Genomic DNA, 19,046 nt, shown 5'->3' with positions numbered 1-19,046 from the left:
TATATAAAAATAAGATCCATCATCTTACATGCTTTTCCCTGGAGGATGTCCAAGGGGCTGGTGCGTATCTGCAGCGGTCTATCATTTCATTACAGTGGCATAAATGGGCTTCTATTCTCATCTGTACTCAGTGCCACCTGGATCATCTCTGGAATCTCCGTCGCTCATTCTCACTAATCTCACTCACCTCTCCCTGGTAGACTTTCATCATCCACACAAATAAGCACTATCTGCAGTTTCTGGTTAAGTTCCATTCATATTTCTGAAAGAACAAAATATTCTGAGCAGTAATTAAGCAAAAACAGTACAGTAAGCATTTGCATTTTACAGCTAAGACAAAAAAGCTTTGTCTTTAAATATGTTCTACCTTGACTCAAGTAACATTTATAGCTGCATCCGGTTAAAATTGTTGTAAAAATTAATCCAGTTAATCCAAAACATATTCAACAGATCACTATTGGGTCAAGCAGAAAGGCCAGAGTTTTACAAATGATCAAGTATTCACTAAAACAATGGTGTAAACAAACCTTCAATGAAAAACCTCTAGAATGTACCAATTTCTTCTGTCCAATTAATCAATTGTCAGAATAATCAATAATCATTAAATAATTAAAACTGGCTGCTACCCTAATCATATCGCAAAGTTGCAGAGACTCCCATCACGTTCAACAGATGAAGTCACTTTAAGAACCCTGACACACCTTAGTTTGAAGTCTCTTATTTTGAAATATGGTAATAGCTGCACATGAGGCAGTCAATGATGTGCCAGAAATATTTAGCGATGGCTGTATGCACTTCAGAGAGAGAGACCTGGGGCTAGCAGTATCTGATAGAAGAAAAACAAAAGTCTGGGACTGTTAAGACCAGAGGGCTCACAGGAAGAGAAAAAGGACAAAGAGCGTGAGAAGTTGTGATGTCACTCTGTGTTGGTTATACAAGAGGAAGTAAGCAAAGTAGGTTTAGTGGGAAAATATTGCATGTGAAGTGTGGAGTATTTCCTCACTCTGCAAAGAAGAGCAAGTAAATGTCCTTTGATTTAAAACATGCTCTGAAGACAAGAAGTTCTACAGTGATTCTTTCTGAATACTAACAGCCACCATAAGACCAGCAGTTCCCATAGCTGCTAATAATTTTAGCTGATGACATCATCCTAGAAGGATGTGGGTCAACTTAGAGGAGAAATACTCAGCCTCATTAGAATAAAGCTTAAACTGCTGCTGCTTCTCTTCACCCCTTTCCATTCAGTTCCCTTCAGTGTTCACACATATTAGTGAACTATAAATACTTAAGTACAGTTACACCATCACGTCTGTTTGTCTTATCATAAAGTGGTGGAAGTAGAGAAGCTGTGTCCTCTATCTGTCATATTCACAGACCAGTGTGCTGCTTGTTGTGTATCTGCTCTCTCCTCTTCCTCCTCTACAAGGTGTGATGGGCAGGTGCAGCTTCTGGGTGGTATGCAGTTCCCTCATCAAGAAGCAGTCCAGAGCATACCCGTCAAGTTTTGGACTTGAGAATATGGGAAATCTCACTGTCTGGTGGTATTATCAGAGTGAGGGGGTGCACAATACAGGATGTTTATGGGAAAATACTAATACGTGAGGACGGCGGGAGAGGGAGGTAAAAACGGGAGACCTGACAGGTATGGTCCAGAGGACCCCAAAGCGCTTCAATGCTACACCACCAACTTCCTCATCAAAACTCACCACTTGTCTGGAGGAGATAAAGTTATGGATAGAGCACAGCTTTCTCCAACACAACAGCTTCAAAGATGAAGCCATTCTAGTGGGCACTTCTCATCAAACCCAATCATCATCCATAACCAGCATCTCCTTCTCTGGTTCAGTATTCCACTTTCGTCAGTAGTCACAAGTCTTGGTGTAAAATGACTTTTGAATCTCATATCAAGACCTCCTTCTATTGCCTATGAAACATTTCCATAATCCGTCTTATACTCTCCCTCTCAGACACAGAAAAACTGCTCCCTGCCTTTGTCTCCTCCAGACTGTACTGCTTGAATACACTTTTCAGTGGGATTCCTACCAAGAGCCTGCAGAGGCTCCAATACATCCAACACTCTGCAGCTAGGATCTTGATGAGAGCACACAAACATGACCACATCACTTCCATCCTCCACTCTCTCAACAGGTTTCCCATTTCCACCAGGATTAAATTCCTGGTGGAAATTCAATCAATCAAGATTTCCCTCCTTACCTAAGAAGATTTTTTTTGTGTGTTTTTTTGCACTGAAGCTTCTTGCTCATACCCAGCTCCTTTCTACATCAATGGCGAGAGTGTGGAGAGGGTCCACATCTTCAGGTTTCTTGGCGTCCTCATCTCTGCCTACCTCTCCTGGACTGACAACATCACAACCGTCATCAAGAAGGCTCAGCAGTGGCTGCACTTCCAGAGAGTCTTCAGGAAGCACAAACTAAACTCCAAGCTGCTGTTGACCTTCTCTGCTCATCCATGCAGATCCTGCTGACATAATGCATCACAGTATAGTACTGCAGCTAGACTGTTGCAGACAGGATGAGGCTGCAGAGAGTTGTAAAGGCTGCTCAGAGGATCGTTGACTGTCTTCTCCCTTCTCTGGTGGATATTTACACCTCCCACTGCCTCAGCAAAGAGAAGGCCATCACCAAGGACAGAACCCACTTTGGCTTCAACATGATTGACTTGCTGCCCTGTGGGAGGCGTTACAGATGCATCAAAACAAAAACAGACACACTCAAAAACAGCTTTTTCCCACAAGCAATTACTCTGAACTCTCACAAGTGCTTCATGCATGTGTGTATATATAAATTTAACCATTTAAATATTATAAATATCACCATATTTATGTTTATAATGTAGATATATTTTTACATTGTTTGCACTGTTTTAAAGCTGGCTTTAATCTCATTGTAGGTGTGCAGTGACAAACAATAAATTCTAATTCTAATGTACACACACCCACATGCAGACCCAACATCCAGCCAAGTACTACACGTAATGGTTTCTTGCAGCTGGATGTCTAATCCCAGAAGAATTTAAAAGAAGATGCAATGAGATTCAGTGGTGGGAGGGAGGATGGGAAGGACGAGCATGTGTGTGGGTGTGTGTTTGAGCTCCTACTGGGGCCAATGGGGCTATATAAGTACAAAGTCAACCCAGCCATAAGAGGAAGTGCTTGTTTTGGCTTAGGTATACTCTGGTAATAATGATAATAAAGTATATTCTATTCTATTCTATTCTATTCTATTCTATTCTATTCTATTCTATTCTATTCTATTCTATTCTAATGGTTAGGATGGGCCAGGGTTAGGCTATGGAAATGACTGAAAGTCAATAAAAGGTCAAATCACTAGTTAAAATGTATCTATGCAACACGAAAGATGAGAAATGATCATGGTTTGTGAACCAATGCCCCATTTCTCAGTAGAATAATTTCATCACTTTCTGAATTAAGGACCAGGGCAGATGGGAGTGGTGAGTGCTAGTGTTAGGCATAAACCCAATATGGAACCCCAGTTCTACTCTAGAACCAAAAAGGTTTTTTTCTATCACTAACCAAACAACCAGTTAGCATGTAGATGTGTCTAATGACTGCTGCAGAGACTTGGTGACTCCAAGTCATCACTCTGTACTGCAGCTCTCTAACATTTAGCTTTGGAGATGTTTTTACCTCCAACACCATCCTGCTCACAGTGCGTGGCGTCATGATAAATATGGTTCCTCAAGGGTTCAGTGGCTGAAAGAAATGAAAGTCATGGACCAACTAGAAGTTAAGAAACTCAACTTAAAAATGTAAATGATAGTTTTGGATAGGTTGATTCTTTGGAGGTATCATTACCGGTAATGGTAAAAACAATTCTTCCTTGGCTTGAGATTTTTCCCCACTCCATAGTCATTGAAATAATTTTTTTCATACATTTATCCACATGTGGGTGTTTGCATTTACAGCAGGTGCATGTTATGGTGGCTGCAGTCCATAAACTGAGTGTATTAATGTGAAGAATCCTGATGCTGGACGGTAAGGGAACTGACTTTCTGGAGCTTTATCAACATTTGGATTCTTTAAAGAGACCAGAGATCCCATAATGTAAACAGGTTTTAGCAAATTACTTGAAAACAACTTTATAAACAAACAAAACGTTTGTTTAAACACGTCATAAATTTTAGGAAACAAATATCATCATTACATGTCATTTGTAAAGCCCTGACTTTCATAAAGCGACGGAAATGGTTGTGATGGTTACCATGAGGAATGGGTTCAGAAAGCGTCTGCGTATGTGCGTGTGTATGCGCGCGGTGTAGTCATCTGTTCCTGAGTGAATGGGGAAATAATAATAAGCGTATAAACCTCACGGCAACCATGGGAGACAATGCAGTCTTCCCGTCGCTGCATTTGCACTACAGCGCTACTTCAAGTGTGTGTTCAGCCGCATTTGAAAACATTGGACACACATTTCCCACTGCTACCTTATAATGGACACATCTCCATAATATGCTTCCCGCTCTGTTTATAGCATTAAAAACAAATTGGTAGCAGAATTACCTTAGAGAAATCAGCACAAGACCCGCCCACAATCAGTTAGTAAGAAACCTTCTTTGCAGCCACGCCCACCCTCTTCGAACCCTCGCTCAGGCTGCACCCTTTCTAAACACACTCAAACCAGCCAAACTGAGGCAGTTGGTTTCCGTTCTGACCTATCAAAATAGTAATTGAAATCAAGAAGCTTTTATTAATTTCCTATTTCCACCGAGAAGGGGAAGTTTATGTATTCATTGGGAAAAAAAGTACACCCTCTGTGTAAAGTTAATCTCTTCTTCTAGTTAGAAATTTTGTCTAGTTGTACAAAAACACTCTCCACATATGCAGACGCTTTCTCATCCCACACTATCATTATTTATTAAACACAGAAGAGACCAAAATGAAAAAGCAGTTAGAGAAAAACTAAACACCTCATGATTTAGTCTCCCCTTTACAAACACTCTGGTTCCTGTTAAGATCTTTTCAGTCTCTGATCACCGTTTGACTCTATCATAGAATAGAATAGAATAGAATAGAATAGAATAGAATAGAATAGAATAGAATAGAATAGAATAGAATAGAATAGAATAAGCACCCTGACCAGATCATTTATATGGAAAGTCAAAGAGATGGCAAGAAGCACTTACTCTGTAAATTAATTTTCTGTCCAAAAATGACTACAATTAGCAATTTTATGTTGAGGACAATGACAAAAACATTATGGATTTATTTTTCTTATTTTAAACTAAGAAAACTGATTTCTCAGTTTTCACTGTTAAAACTGAGAAATTCGAAATGGCCAGTGTACTCAGTCATACATGTTTGCGGCACAATTAGGCTAGTAATGAGCTAAGGATATGGCAACTCCAAATTCGAATTTGGCAACTCCAAAACCTCAACTTATGCCAAAAGTCTATGCAATCTGACAGAAAAGTGATCACATGTTCATAAATTCTGGAAAATGTTTGCAACAGAAACATCTCTTTAACATATTCTAAGCAAAACACAATTTTCATGTGTAGTCACGATCCTACATGTGTATAAACATTTTTTTAAAAAAAAAACTTTCAATTCTTCAATAGTCACATTTAAGATCCTGGGTAAAAATGATCACTAAGTAGTTGCGATATAACATATACTGAACTTCATGGCTATTATACCCAAGGTACAAACTGTTTAATTATTACTTCTGACAATTTCTATCTGTAAACCAATGACACACATAGTAATATAAACCATCCATCTATGAATATGTCCTGTATTGTCAACAATAGATAGCGCCACAAGAAATGAGAACTTGAATGGCTTTCTGACTTACAACTCGTCTAACTCCTGTGTGACATCAAATAACACCAAGAATTCAGAGGCAAATAAAAATGTGATGAATTAGCATGTTCACTACAAGGTGAAGCTCACAACCTCAACATCCATATCTGGTAACCATCACTGCATCTTAACAGTTTGCTACTGATCCATGTCTACATGGTCCTGGCTTCTATTCATCTTCTGACTGTTAACTGGTAACCAGTTAACCAGTTAATATGAGTTTGAATTACATACAGAGAGCAAACTATGCATAATCATATCTATTCAGGGAACTTTAATAACCTTAGACCTTTAGGAAACTATTATCTACCACCCACAACTAATGTTAACAGTTCACCTGTCACTCTCAATATGGCTCTTTTAAATGTCTGCTCTCTTTTAAATAAATCTTTTATTTTAAATGATTTAATTTTAGATGCTAAACTGGATTACTTGTTTGTAACAGAAACCTGGTTGGGCACAGATGCACCAGTTGTGCTCACTGAGGCCTCTCCGCCAGGTTTTAAATTTTCTTTCTATGCTCGAAGTGGCAGGAAAGGTGGTGGTCCTGTTTCAATATTTAATAATTCACTGGGTGCTAAAGAAATTTTATTTGAGCAGGGCCCTTCTTTTGAGCATCATGGCTTTGTTTTTAACAACTAGCAAATACTTTGTGTTACTGTCTACAGACCACCTGGGCAAGCTGCTGATTTTATTACTGATTTTTTAAAAGATTTTATCTTGTATTCATTCTAAGTATAATATGATTATTGTGACTGGTGATTTTAATCTACATGTTGATAAGCCATCTGACTCTTTGACTAAACAGTTTCTAGAAACTAAACTGTATAGATTTTATTCAGCATGTCAACTTCTCTACTCTGAGTCCCTCCCGGATGACTGAGCTTCTCACCCTATCTCTAAGGGAGAGCCCAGCCACCCTACGGAGAAAACCCATTTCGGCCGCTTGTATCCACGATCTCGTTCTTTCGGTCATGACCCAAAGCTCATGACCATAGATGAGGGTGGGAACGTAGATCGACCGGTAAATCGAGAGCTTCGCTTTTTGGCTCAGCTCTCTCTTCACCACGACGGACCGGTACAGCGCCCGCTTGACAGCAGCCGCTGCGCCAATCCGCCTGTCGATCTCCCGCTCCCTTCTTCCCCCATTCGTGAACAAGATCCCGAGATACTTAAACTCCTCCACTTGGGGCAGGACACCCCCCCTGACCCGGAGAAGGCACTCTACCCTTTTCCGGCTCAAGACCATGGCCTCGGATTTGGAGGCACTGATCCCCATCCCGGCCGCTTCACACTCGGCTGCGAACCGCTCCAGCGAGAGCTGCAGATCACGATCTGATGAAGCCAAAAGGACCACATCGTCTGCGAAAAGCAGAGATGAGATCCCAAGGCCACCAAATCGGATCCCCTCAACACCTTGGCTGCGCCTAGAAATTCTGTCCATGAAAGTGATGAACAGAATCGGTGACAAAGGGCAGCCCTGGCGGAGTCCAACTCTCACCGAAAACGAGCCCGACTTACTGCCGGCAATGCGGACCAGACTCTGACACCAGTCATACAGGGACCTGACAGCCCGTATCAAAGGGCCCGGTACCCCATACTCCCGGGAGGGACTCAGAGTAGAGCCGCTGCTCCTTCACATCGAGAGGAGCCAGTTGAGGTGGCTTGGGCATCTGGTCAGGATGCCTCCTGGACGCCTCCCTGGTGAGGTGTTCCGGGCACGTCCCACCGGGAGGAGGCCCCGGGGAAGACCCAGGACACGCTGGAGAGACTATGTCTCTCGGCTGGCCTGGGAACGCCTCGGGATTCCCCCGGAAGAGCTGGAAGAAGTGGCCGGGGAGAGGGAAGTCTGGGCCTCCCTTCTGAAGCTGCTACCCCCGCGACCCGACCTCGGATAAGCGGAAGAAGATGGATGGATGGATGGATGGATGGATGTCAACTTCTGGAGTGAGTTTGCTGCACTGAAAGTAAAGGGACCGAATAATATTTCACGCCCCACTTTGCAGTTTTTTATTTGTTAGATTTTTAAAAAATATCCAATAAATTTCATTCCACCTCACGATTGTGTCCCACTTGTTGATTCTTCACAAAATAATAAAATTTTTTAGATCTTTTGTTTGAAGCCTGAAAAGCGGCAAAAGGTTGAAAGGTTCAAGAGGGCCGAATACTTTCGTAAGGCACTGTATACAACTCTGCTGTCCAAAATTCAAGAAATGAATATTTTGCCAAAATAACAGTCACAAAAATAATCCCAAAGTTTTGTTTTCCACCATTGATAATCTGACTAACCCTAACCTAACTGATTATTCTCAGACTCCAGCTGACTCTTTGTGAACAGTTTGCATATCATTTCAGAGGAAAGATTGAGTCAATTAATTTTAACTGAGCAAAATACTGGTTTTAAATCTACTGAATGTCTGTTTTTACCTCTGGAAACACTGGGTAGTTTCGCTGTGAGTGAGGCAGAAATGCTCAGCACAGTTTTCTCTCAAGTCAAACCAACCACATGACTGTCCAAAATTCCATCATCACTTTTTCATTAATTTTATAGATGTTTTGAGTATGAGATTTTAAATATTGTAAATTGCTCTCTTCAGATGGGGGGCTTCCCCTCTCCCTTTAAAATGGCAGTGGTAAAGCACATTCTCAAGAAGAGCAATTCTAGTGTTTTTAATAATTACAGATCTGTATCCAACTTACCATTTTTAAGCAAAATTTTAGAAAAGCTTGTTTTTATTCAATTAAATACTTTTTTAAATGACACTAGTATTTCAGAAAAGTATTGATAGGGGTTTAGGATGAACCACAGTACAGAGACAGCCCTTTTAAAAATTGTAAATAATTTTAGGTGTAATCTAGATTCACACAAGCTCTCAGTCCTTGTGCTATTGGATCTGGGTGCCGTCTTTGATACAGTGAATCACCAAATTCTTTTAAATAGATTACAGCATCTGGTTGGCCTTTCTGGTACTGTTCTGCAGTGGTTCAGCTTCTATTTCACAGATAGAACTTTTATGGTCAGTATGGATGCATGTTCCTCACAGATTCATGATGTTAACTATGGTGTCCCCCAAGGCTCTACTTTAGGTCCTTTACTTTTTAATTTATACATGTTGGAGTGTATACAAGAAGGGTTGGAGTGGGTAATTGTTTGATTTTGTTTGTTTTTATTGATCTGTACAGCACTTTGAGCTGCTTTCAGTCTGAAGGGTGCTTTATAAATAAAATTGATTGATTGACCTTTTTATCTGAAAATAATCAATCATCAAATAACCTCAAAATTCTTAGGTACCGAGAAGTAACAGTAACAGAATACGTTCGATTAGTTTTATAGTTAAAGACTTTTATTTTGAAGTGATGGGTATTCTCGGAGCAACGTTGTTGTGAAATGATTCAAACTTGATTCAACTTCCTGAAAGATTGACAGGTCGTGCCTCTTTTGCTCGCTATTGAAAGCGGCTCCCGTTGTGCGAAGGAAGCGAAAACAACTGACATCGACAGTCAGTTTTAGTTTTTCACTTTTAAAGAAGTTTGAAACGAGAGTGACTCGGTGTGGATTTTTTTCACGAGCCTGTGGGGTATGAGAGTGGTGCGGCCGCGGCAAGCAAAGTAAAAAAGGAGGCAGACCCGTACGTTTGATGGCTGCTGGGGATGGAGCCCAGCTGCCGGCCACAGTAGCGGCCAGTCGGAGCGTGGAGAAAGCTCTGGAGGAGGCTGCCACGAGTGGAGCTCTCAACCTATCCAACCGAAAGCTGAAGGAGTTTCCTCGCAGCGCCAGGAACTACGACCTGTCCGACATAACCCATGCAGGTCGGTTGGTTTCGTCCTCTTTTAATTAGTTTTTGTGTATAATTCAGAAAAAAGCCAACTCTCGCTGTTACGAGAAGCGTCTTTTGTTTTATCGCCACCTGCTTCTTTCTTCTAACGGGGAAGGAACATCCTCCCTCAAACCTCTGCGTTGCACAATACTCTGAAAAAACTTCTCTGTTTCAGTTTCTCTCGGGATTTTAACCACTGCTTAATTGTTCAAACACAAATATATCTTTTAGTGTATTTCAACTTTAGTATACTGATCGTATAAGTGCAGCTTATCAATGTTAACGTAATCACTGGGGCAAACTGCGTTGCGTGTCTGGCATCGCCATTAGCATGCAGTTTCCACCAGTTTTAAAAGTTTAATAATGAAGGTTTATAGCTCGCAGACCTGGTTAACATAGTCGCTTTTTCTTTAACGCGAGCTGTTAGCTTTTAATTAGATTGTAGTGTTCTTTTAAAACAACTTCAGAGAAAATATAATGGAGGAAAAACAAGCGAGTTCCTCTTCCTCCCGAAAACAAGTGTAGAAACTGACAGAATTTGGTAGGTTACCTCTACGGTCGCCTCGGAATTCTTCTTTTCAACATCTTGTTGTTGATTTTACTCGTTTTTAGTTTTTAACCGTAATCTCTCTACTTTTCTCGTTTTGTTTCGAACAATTAGTTTCTCTAGTTTAGTTGTCAACATGACAGCCTCAAGTTGACCCTGCTTCTATCTCGTATCTTACCTCCCTGAGAAAGAAGACACTGCAGACGATTATGGACAACAGCAGTGAGGGAAATTTTAAAGATACTCAATGGTTAATCTAAGAAAAAAATAAACTGGACAATGAATTGTGGATTTCAAATGGTGTAGTTTGTGTAGTACAAAGTTTATAAAAATAGAAAACTGAAGGGAAAGAACCCTCCAATTCAGTTTTATTGTTTAGGTCACCAGAGCTAATAAGCTGCTGTTAGGCAACGTGCTAAGAAACTGAAAACTGGACAGATTATGACAAAGATTCTGAAGAATTTGAGTTGCATAATGTGTTTGAGCCAGAGTTCCACTCTGAGGATCTCCATGCCTTTATGTATAATGTTGTGGGTGGTAAAGCAAGAGTAAACAGTGACTATGACATTAATCATCCTCTGAGTTTTAAATGTGGTCAAACATGTTCTTTTACATGCCGTCTGAACTTCTACCTTAATTTTTAAATTGTGTCTGGCAGCATGTTGAAGCAGCTGTTACATTAATTCTGATGAATTTTCTTTCTTGAGTTTAGTTCATAATTTTTTAGTTGAGGCGTTGCATGTTTGGGCAATTATTCCGTCTGGTCCTGGATGCTGTGCACCTGGAAGAATTTTTGTTTTCTCTTACTTGTTTACTTCCGGACAGTTGTTATAATATGTAATTGTGGCAACAAACTATTGTTTTTACAAACTATTGTTTGCTCAAATAATACCTGAACTATGACCCAAAATCCCAGAGGAGGTGAAAAGGAGGATCATGGATCCAGAGTAGAGAGAGGAGAAAGAAGTTCAAAGGAAGTTCCTTCCATCATAATGGGGAAGGATTCAAACTCCCACCTCCATATCTGTGCTTAACTATTTATATATATTTTTTAAACATCTCTTTTGTGGCTCAAGAGGCCTATAGTGACTGTCAACAGACAGGAAATGGGTGTCCTGTCTGGGGAAGACATGCAGCAAAGGCCTGAGGGCCAGGAATCGGCCCCAGGATGGCTGCATTGAGGACTGTAGCCTATGTACATTATTGGGTACCAGCTCCCTGCCCACCTTTTCAACCACACTGCCAGACACAGATTTGAAGTGGAACAGCAAAAGCAAATGAGGTGGATTAGCAGGATAACAACTGTTGGTTTCATTCGATTCAGTTCAAATTCAAAAACCTAACACATGTTGGCGTGGAATATCATCTTTGTACTGTTTGCATGTCATGGCAGTCATGAAACTGTCATACAGCAATAGTCTTCAGTCAGAGGCCTAATCAGATTCCACATGAATTATGTAGCTGTCCTGGATTACATTGTATTGGTACCTGAAGGCAGCATGTTGGTGCGCATGACGAGTCTTTTCTGTGTATTTGTAATGCTGATCATCTGCTGACAGCAGGCCTGAGCCGGTCCAGTGAGACCTTTCCAGACATCTGCCTGGAAAGCACCACAAAGCACTAAGGACGCTGATTATGTACACTTTAAATTAATATGTTCTACCTGCAGTAATGTTGCTTCATCTGCTCTGGTGTCTGTAAATTCAGATTAAGTTAAACAAATAATCAAGCTTTAAATTTAATATCGGTTTCACAAACTCGAAGAATTGAAGTATTGTTTGTATTGCGCTGCAGCAAGGTTTAATAATCCAGAGATCAAGTTTTTTTTAAAAGTCCCCAGGAAGTACATAGCCAAGGTTATGTTAAATATAATGTTATTATATTTACATAGACTCAGCTGAAGCAGCTGAGGGAATTTAACAGATTGAGTTGTCTGTTGAAATCATGTCAGAATATGTTTCCAGCGACTCCCAGAAACTATTTCACAGTACGGAGAACTGGCAGTCGATACTGTTTTGTTTTCTTTGCTGCTTTTTAGCAGGACCAGAAATGTGTTCTCACTAAAAACCAGGAAGATAGAGCACATCACCCAGTCCTTCCAATGGCTCCCTGTAGCTCAGAGAATAAACTTTAAAATACTGTTGTTCGTTTATAAATCACTCAACGGTTTAGCACCACAATACATTAAAGATCGGCTATTTTATCAAGCTTACAGACCTCTCGGGTCTTCTGCTTCTGTTCTGCTCTGCATCTAGAACCAGAACCAAACATGGAGAAACAGCTTTCAACTTCTATGCACCACAAATCTGGAACAAACTTCTGGAAAACTGGAAAACCACCATAACACTGAGTACCTTTAAATCAAGACTAAGAACTCACCTGATTAGAGTTGCTTTTGAAACATTATGACACATTAATCAACATTTTGATGCAATCGCACTTGACAAATTGTAATGCTTCAATTGTTGACTGTGTGTTCTATGTCTTTGTATTATTTTTTATGATGTAAAGCCCTTTGAACTACCTTTTTGCTGAAAATGTGCTATACAAATACAATTGATTGATAGAAATTCTCTGATATAGCTGTAGTGTGGCTGATCAACACAAGGTTAATGTGTATGTCTCCAGTGGGGCTGACACAGTTAATCGGATTAATCACGATGAATCAGTTATTGAAATAATTGTCAACTAAATTTAGTAATAGATTAATTATTAATTGGAGTATACAGGCCCCAAAAAGCCATTTGTTGAAAGAACAATATAATAAGAGCTGTAACTAGGCTAAAACTCTCCAGAAATATATACATTTTCCATTTAAGATAAAAGCACCTTTGTCTGTAAATCTTTTCTATCCAGAAAAAGATATTTTTGGGAAGGAAAACTCAGAAATGAGTTTGTTTCATTTGGTTCAAATTACTGTAAAGACATTTCCTATTAAGCACCTTTTGCTACCCAATTATGAATTGGTTAATTAATAAATAGTCAAGAAATCAGCTCTACACTGTATTGGTGTTCAGGCCAGCAAAAAGAGCTGAGCTTGTCGTATGTTTTTGCTTCATTTATTGCAAGTGATCAAGCATTCACTAACGAAATGCTGTTATTGACTTTCAGGCAATACAATGTTTTAAATGTTTGACAGGTTGTGCCTGTAAAGAATTAAATGTTTTGTTTATTTGCATCTTTTAATACATTTCTAAAATTTTATAAAAAATCTTAAGTGGATACATGAAAAACCAGCTGAATGCACCAGTTTCTTTATTCGATTAATCGTCAGAGTAAAAGGTGTTCAGTGATTTGTTAAATATTGAATATTGCAATTTCCTCTGCTTCGTAGTGTCAGTGTGGCAAACCTTTACAATTAGATCCATAATGATAACAAAAGGATGCTGGAATGTAAATAACATATTTGACACATTAATTTATTCCTCACATTTATAATATAGTATATAAGAAGTTCTGAATATGTTGGGGAGAGAAAGTGATGAAGCTGTGAAACATATTACAACTACTTCTATTAATGGTTAAAAACTATGTAGAAATTTATAATTAAGTTAAATTAAGTAATAAATTCTGCCGAAGCGTTATACTGGAAATAAATTGAGGAATGTCCTGAATGTTCAGGTCATTTCTAGTTTCAGCTTTTCATTGGTTAATCTGTAAACCTGAGGCACTAGCAGATGGTTTTCCAAACCATTCTCAGTTTCAACAGAACAGTTATCTTTGTTGGTTTTTTAATAGTTTGGAAGTGGATTTTTAATCACATCAATCAATGTCCTGGACATTTATAAAGTGTAGTCTTGCTGAGTGGATGTTTTTTTTGTGATGGTCTGCAAAGAGGAACATAATTTTTCATTGTGAAGGCAAAACTTTTGCCAGGAAAGATATGTTTGACTGTGAAATATTTCATCTGTATCAGGAATAGATCCACTTCCAATTCAAGCAAAGACCAACCACAGGCCACTCACTGTGACTCATTTGTTCTTCTTCATCTTGAATTGGAGTCTTCTACTCCTCAGTGAGGACAATTGTAGATGTCCATTCTTGATTTCATTGTTTCTGCAGCGCTCAGGCTGTTTGTGGTCACGGTGAAGTGTGTGAGTAATGAGGAGTTGTGGGTTCCTTTGACATACCTGGTAGTTACGGCTGCTGTCTCTCAGAGAGGCTCCTTCTTGGCTCTATCTGTTCCTCCTGTATCAGAGTGCTGCTGCCTGTCTGTTCAAATTCACCAGCCTGTCTCACTGGCTGTCGACTGAGTGGAAGGATTCAGATTTTACTCGGGAGTTATATTAAAAGTCCAAATAGAAGTATTTGGACTGTGGCTTCTGGAATTCCAGGGTTTCCCCCAGAAAACTTGCTAAACCCGGTGGTCGGGGCGCAGAAGCGGTCCACTGTGTTTTTGGATTAAAAGATAAGTAGACAGGAAATGTAAAAATATTACTGGGTAATTATATGTTATAGGAAAACATTGCCAGTGAAATGCTATTTAAACCCACAACTAATCTTAAAAACAACAAGTCAAGTATTTGCACTTCTGTTTAATCTGAATTACGTGAGCGACTCCATAAGGCCCCCCAGGCTTCCAGGGGCCCGATAAATGCTAATATTTTAACAAAGACCACAAATAAATAAATGAAACATTTGTTTATTGAGCTTATAAATGCTGCTGAATTTGATGTAATGGGTTCAACATACATAAATTAAAATATTTTCAATTGTTTAGCATTTAAATATTAGACTTTAAGGAGCTGGCAAGTTTACTTTCTAAAAGTTCAAAAAACAATCTTCATAGTTAGATTGTTTTATTGCACAGCCACAGTCTGATGCTATGAGTTTAATCTTTGAATTTGAGCTCTGTTTGTTCAGATACAAATTAGTAAACTGCAATTGCTTTTTAGGTTGGCCAATTAAACTACTCCCTCTCTCTCAGATTTCACTAAATCTAGCACAGAAGCTGTTAGAGGTGCTGATGGTTTTAGCAGCAGGAGGGGCCCCCAAGTCAAATTCTGCTCCATACCTTATACAGCCTTGGACCGGCCCTGTATAATGTACTAAATCCGCTGCACTGCGTGCAGAGATGCGCAACCAACGGGAGATTTAATTTAACGCTACTAATTTGACTTTAGTAGCTCTTCCATTTCGTGTCTGTTGAGGTTTTAATAAGCGTCACAGAAACTGTAAAGTAAAGCATGGTGGGCCGCCAGACTTATAATACACTGGGGGAAACCCTGGATTTAGTTTTTCTTCTTCCACATAACGAAGAATCAACTTGTGCATTTTCTTGAGCTAATGATATCCTGCCAGCTTTTCTGAGCTGAGGAGGAGGCTGAGCTCAATGAGGTGTAGAAGAAAATGTGCTCTTCCTGCAGTTACTGCTGAAGCTGTGGCATATGAGATATGGAATTTCATTTTCAATTACAGAGCCAAACATTGGATGACTCCTGTTTTCAAACTCAAGATGCTATGACTGTTAATATAAACTATACTTAATATTTATACTAATGCTGGGCGAATAAATTCTCTAATGTTTTTTTTTATTCCAAATTCAATTTCCAATTTTAATAACTTTTTTTCCTCACTATTTTTCCTTAAAAGAAAATTCCAAATGACAGAAAATATCTTTAAAAACTTTTAAGATGTATATATTTTTCAATAATTTCTACCTTGAGTTGACCTGAACTCAAGTTGAAATAATAAAAAAACATGCTTGTCAAACAAGAGGATAGTTCTTGGGTGGGTTAATATCACTCTTGGAAACACAAGAAGTGCATTGGTAGAAACAAAATCTAGATTTTTCCAAAAAATACCTTTCAAAAAATACAAATTCAAATAATTGATAAAAACAATTCATTGCCCAGCCCTAAGTTGTCCTATGTATTTTTTTTAACTATTGACCAGCTTAGCAATTATTAATATTCTCCAGATATCCAGATTTAAGATATTTGAACATAAGCAGACAGGATATTTTTTTCTTTTCTGTAAAATATATTTACTTGTTAAAATGCAGCAGGTCTGTAAGAGGCCTGTCATAATGATGCTTTACAGAAAAGGTGTGTTTTAGTTATTTAATTGAGATAAGACAATGCCAGCAGAGGTTTAAGAGACATCATCCCCCATCCCCAAAAGGAGCAGCTTCTCTCTGAGGTCAAAGGTTCTCACACACACACAAACACACACACGCACGCCCACACATGCACACACACACACACACAAAATGGAGCCTTGGCTCGCCTCTTCCTTCGTGTTTCCTGGTAGCCCAGAGCGGAGGGAAACAAAGATCCACCATTGTAGGATGTGTCCACTTTGTGGACCCAGGGACATCGTGTTGTTGCAGGCTGCTGTCTGATGAATATTCTCAGCTCTCCCTGGGGGTCAAATGCTTTCATTACTGGCTCTGTGTGGAACTGTGGGGTTTTTATTGGGGGTCTGTAATTAAGGCCTTAATGTAAACCAAATTTACATTAAAAATTGATTCTTACATTAAGAATATGTTTGAAGCTCATTTGTATATGAAGAAATACATAAATAAGAAATATGAGTATATTTACAACCATTTCACACCTAATCTCACCACTGGTCCCTTTGTGTTCATTGCTAAATAAATTTAACAATTTATTCCTAAATAAATTGCTACATTTATTTAGCAATGAATATATTTATTCATAAAAAGCAATGAATTTCATTGCTAAAAATTAATTTAGCAATGTATTCATTTAGCCCTGCGATAGACTGATGACATGTCCAGGCTGTACCCTGCCTCTCGCCTGGAACGTTAGCTGGAGATGGGCACCAGCACCCTTTCCAAACCCACTAGGGACAAGGGTGTTAGAAAATGGATGGATGAATGTATTCATTTAATCATTTAGCAATGAACACTAACTGATGCCTCTTATGATGCAGAGAGAGTTGGTTGTGAACTGAGTTTTAGGAACTTTTCCCACTGTTTACAAAAAAGTCCACGGATGCATCTAAATTATAATGGGATGGTGAAAAGTCCGCATTTAAACATACCTCAGAAGGAAAACCTAGTATAAATTTCACAAACATAGTATGAATTTTAATTACTGACATTAATCTTAATAAAGGCTAATCTTGGTATTTGTTTAGAACCAGCTCATACTTAACAAAGAAAGCACAAAGTCACCAACTATCAATTAGACTCCCGCTTTACCACCTGTGTTTTCACAAAACACTTCAAGTTACCACTTGGACTCATTCATTCTGTATTTATTTTAAAAATGACCATGATTTGAAAAATGACGTCAGACTGTCGCAATAAGCAATAAATTAATCACATGATAAATTAAAACTCAATCATTTCCATTTGCATGGTTTATCATTTTCTCTGTTTTCTCTCCCTTTCTACAAAAAACTAGATAAGTCTTCAGTTTGGTGTATTGGTTTCAATTAGCCTTTCTGTGAAGGACATTTGTGTGTACTACAGAGACTTCATAATAAATTTTATTTGTTGTTTCTATTGTATATTTATTTAGACTATGTAAAATGTTGTCTAGTTCCGGTGTTAAATGTTCATTAGAATTTAAAGTTTATTGATCTTTGAGAATGTATTCTTGCATTTTCCATACCATTACGTTACATAAAAATGGTTTCAAGACAGCAATATTATCGTTTATCACAATAACTTCTGGGACAATTTATCATCCAGTAAAATTTCTTATGGTGTTAGATAGAGGTGTGCCGATCGAACCGCCACCGATCATAATTGGCTGATTTTCATGAAAAAGATCTCTCAGCCACCATTAGGGATTGTTAAAGCCCACAATTATGACTTACCTGTTTTCCTACTGAAAGAGTATGACATAGGAATGACAGGTGGCTTGTGCCACCAGTTGGCTGGGAAATTTAAAGCAAAACAAGAGCACAATTTCTTGCCAGTAAATCATATTACACAAATGAGGTTTGAGCCTATTTTCTAGACTTCTAGAATAAATGTTTGAAGGAGTTAAAATGTTAGATAAAATGTTAAGAATGTCTGTAGTTAGGCCTGTCGCGATAAACGATAAATCAATTAATTGTATAATAAATTAAAACTATCAACCTCATTTTAATTATCGACATTATCGTCTCTTCCGGCCCTTTTCTCTTTCTGTTGATGACACTGAATGAAAAAAGGCTCAACTCCGGTGCTCTCCACTGACCCTCCCTGCCTCATTTCCTTAGAGTAATGCACAGCGCACACCACACAATCTTAGAGTTGTCGGCCGATTGTCGGCCCATTTTCAAAACCTGAGACCAGACATTAGCCGACAGAAATCCTAGGTATAACGGTTCGATCGGTTTCGGTCCTGCCATGTGGTGTCCAACAATGGGCTCAAAATAATGACTACAATTCCAGTTAACTAATTTTAAAACCAGGCATTAATCAATGCTCTACTACAATCTACCTGCAAAGCTTGTGGCTAGTGTCAGTCCTGACTGAATGAAAATCATTATAACCTATTTATGTCACGTTAATGAAGAACAGCTAAAAGGTTACCGGGTTTGTCAACTCGGGTTTATCAACTCCTCCCCTTGTCATTTCTATATTCTTTGCATGAAATGTTGAATAAACATTAATGTTGTTTCCACATATCTCCAATGGACCTTACCAGAGGGGCAGCTTTTCATTGGCTAATGCCCATTCTACGTGGTCACGTGCGTGGCCGTCTCACAAACACAATCTTCCCGTTAGCCAAGTACAGCATAATGGCAGAACTGATGCAACTTCTACACCTTGAAGTCTGTCTGCTACACAGTCTTACGTTAACTAAACAGATCAATATGCAATGTGTACTGTATCTGACATACACTAAAGATTTTATTTTAGCAGAAAAGGCTTTGG

The 19,046-nt window shown here is 38.9% G+C and overlaps 1 protein-coding gene across 2 annotated transcripts in view; it reads left to right on the top strand.

Annotated features, from left to right (window-relative positions):
• Positions 1 to 9,260: 9,260 nt before the first annotated feature.
• Positions 9,261 to 19,046, top strand: part of LOC102218210 (leucine-rich repeat and calponin homology domain-containing protein 4-like) — a 72,043-nt gene continuing 62,257 nt past the window's right edge. For both annotated transcript variants that reach the window (XM_023346035.1, XM_014472072.2), the window contains exon 1: positions 9,261 to 9,652. In XM_023346035.1, the coding sequence (XP_023201803.1) occupies positions 9,481 to 9,652 (172 nt within the window). In that variant the 5' untranslated portion in view covers positions 9,261 to 9,480. The remainder of the gene's footprint in view (positions 9,653 to 19,046) is intronic.

Source organism: Xiphophorus maculatus, chromosome 14 (assembly GCF_002775205.1).
Source record: "Xiphophorus maculatus strain JP 163 A chromosome 14, X_maculatus-5.0-male, whole genome shotgun sequence".
Taxonomy (NCBI): domain Eukaryota; kingdom Metazoa; phylum Chordata; class Actinopteri; order Cyprinodontiformes; family Poeciliidae; genus Xiphophorus; species Xiphophorus maculatus.
Note: the sequence above shows the minus strand (reverse complement) of the source record. Positions and strands in the feature narration are given on the sequence as shown.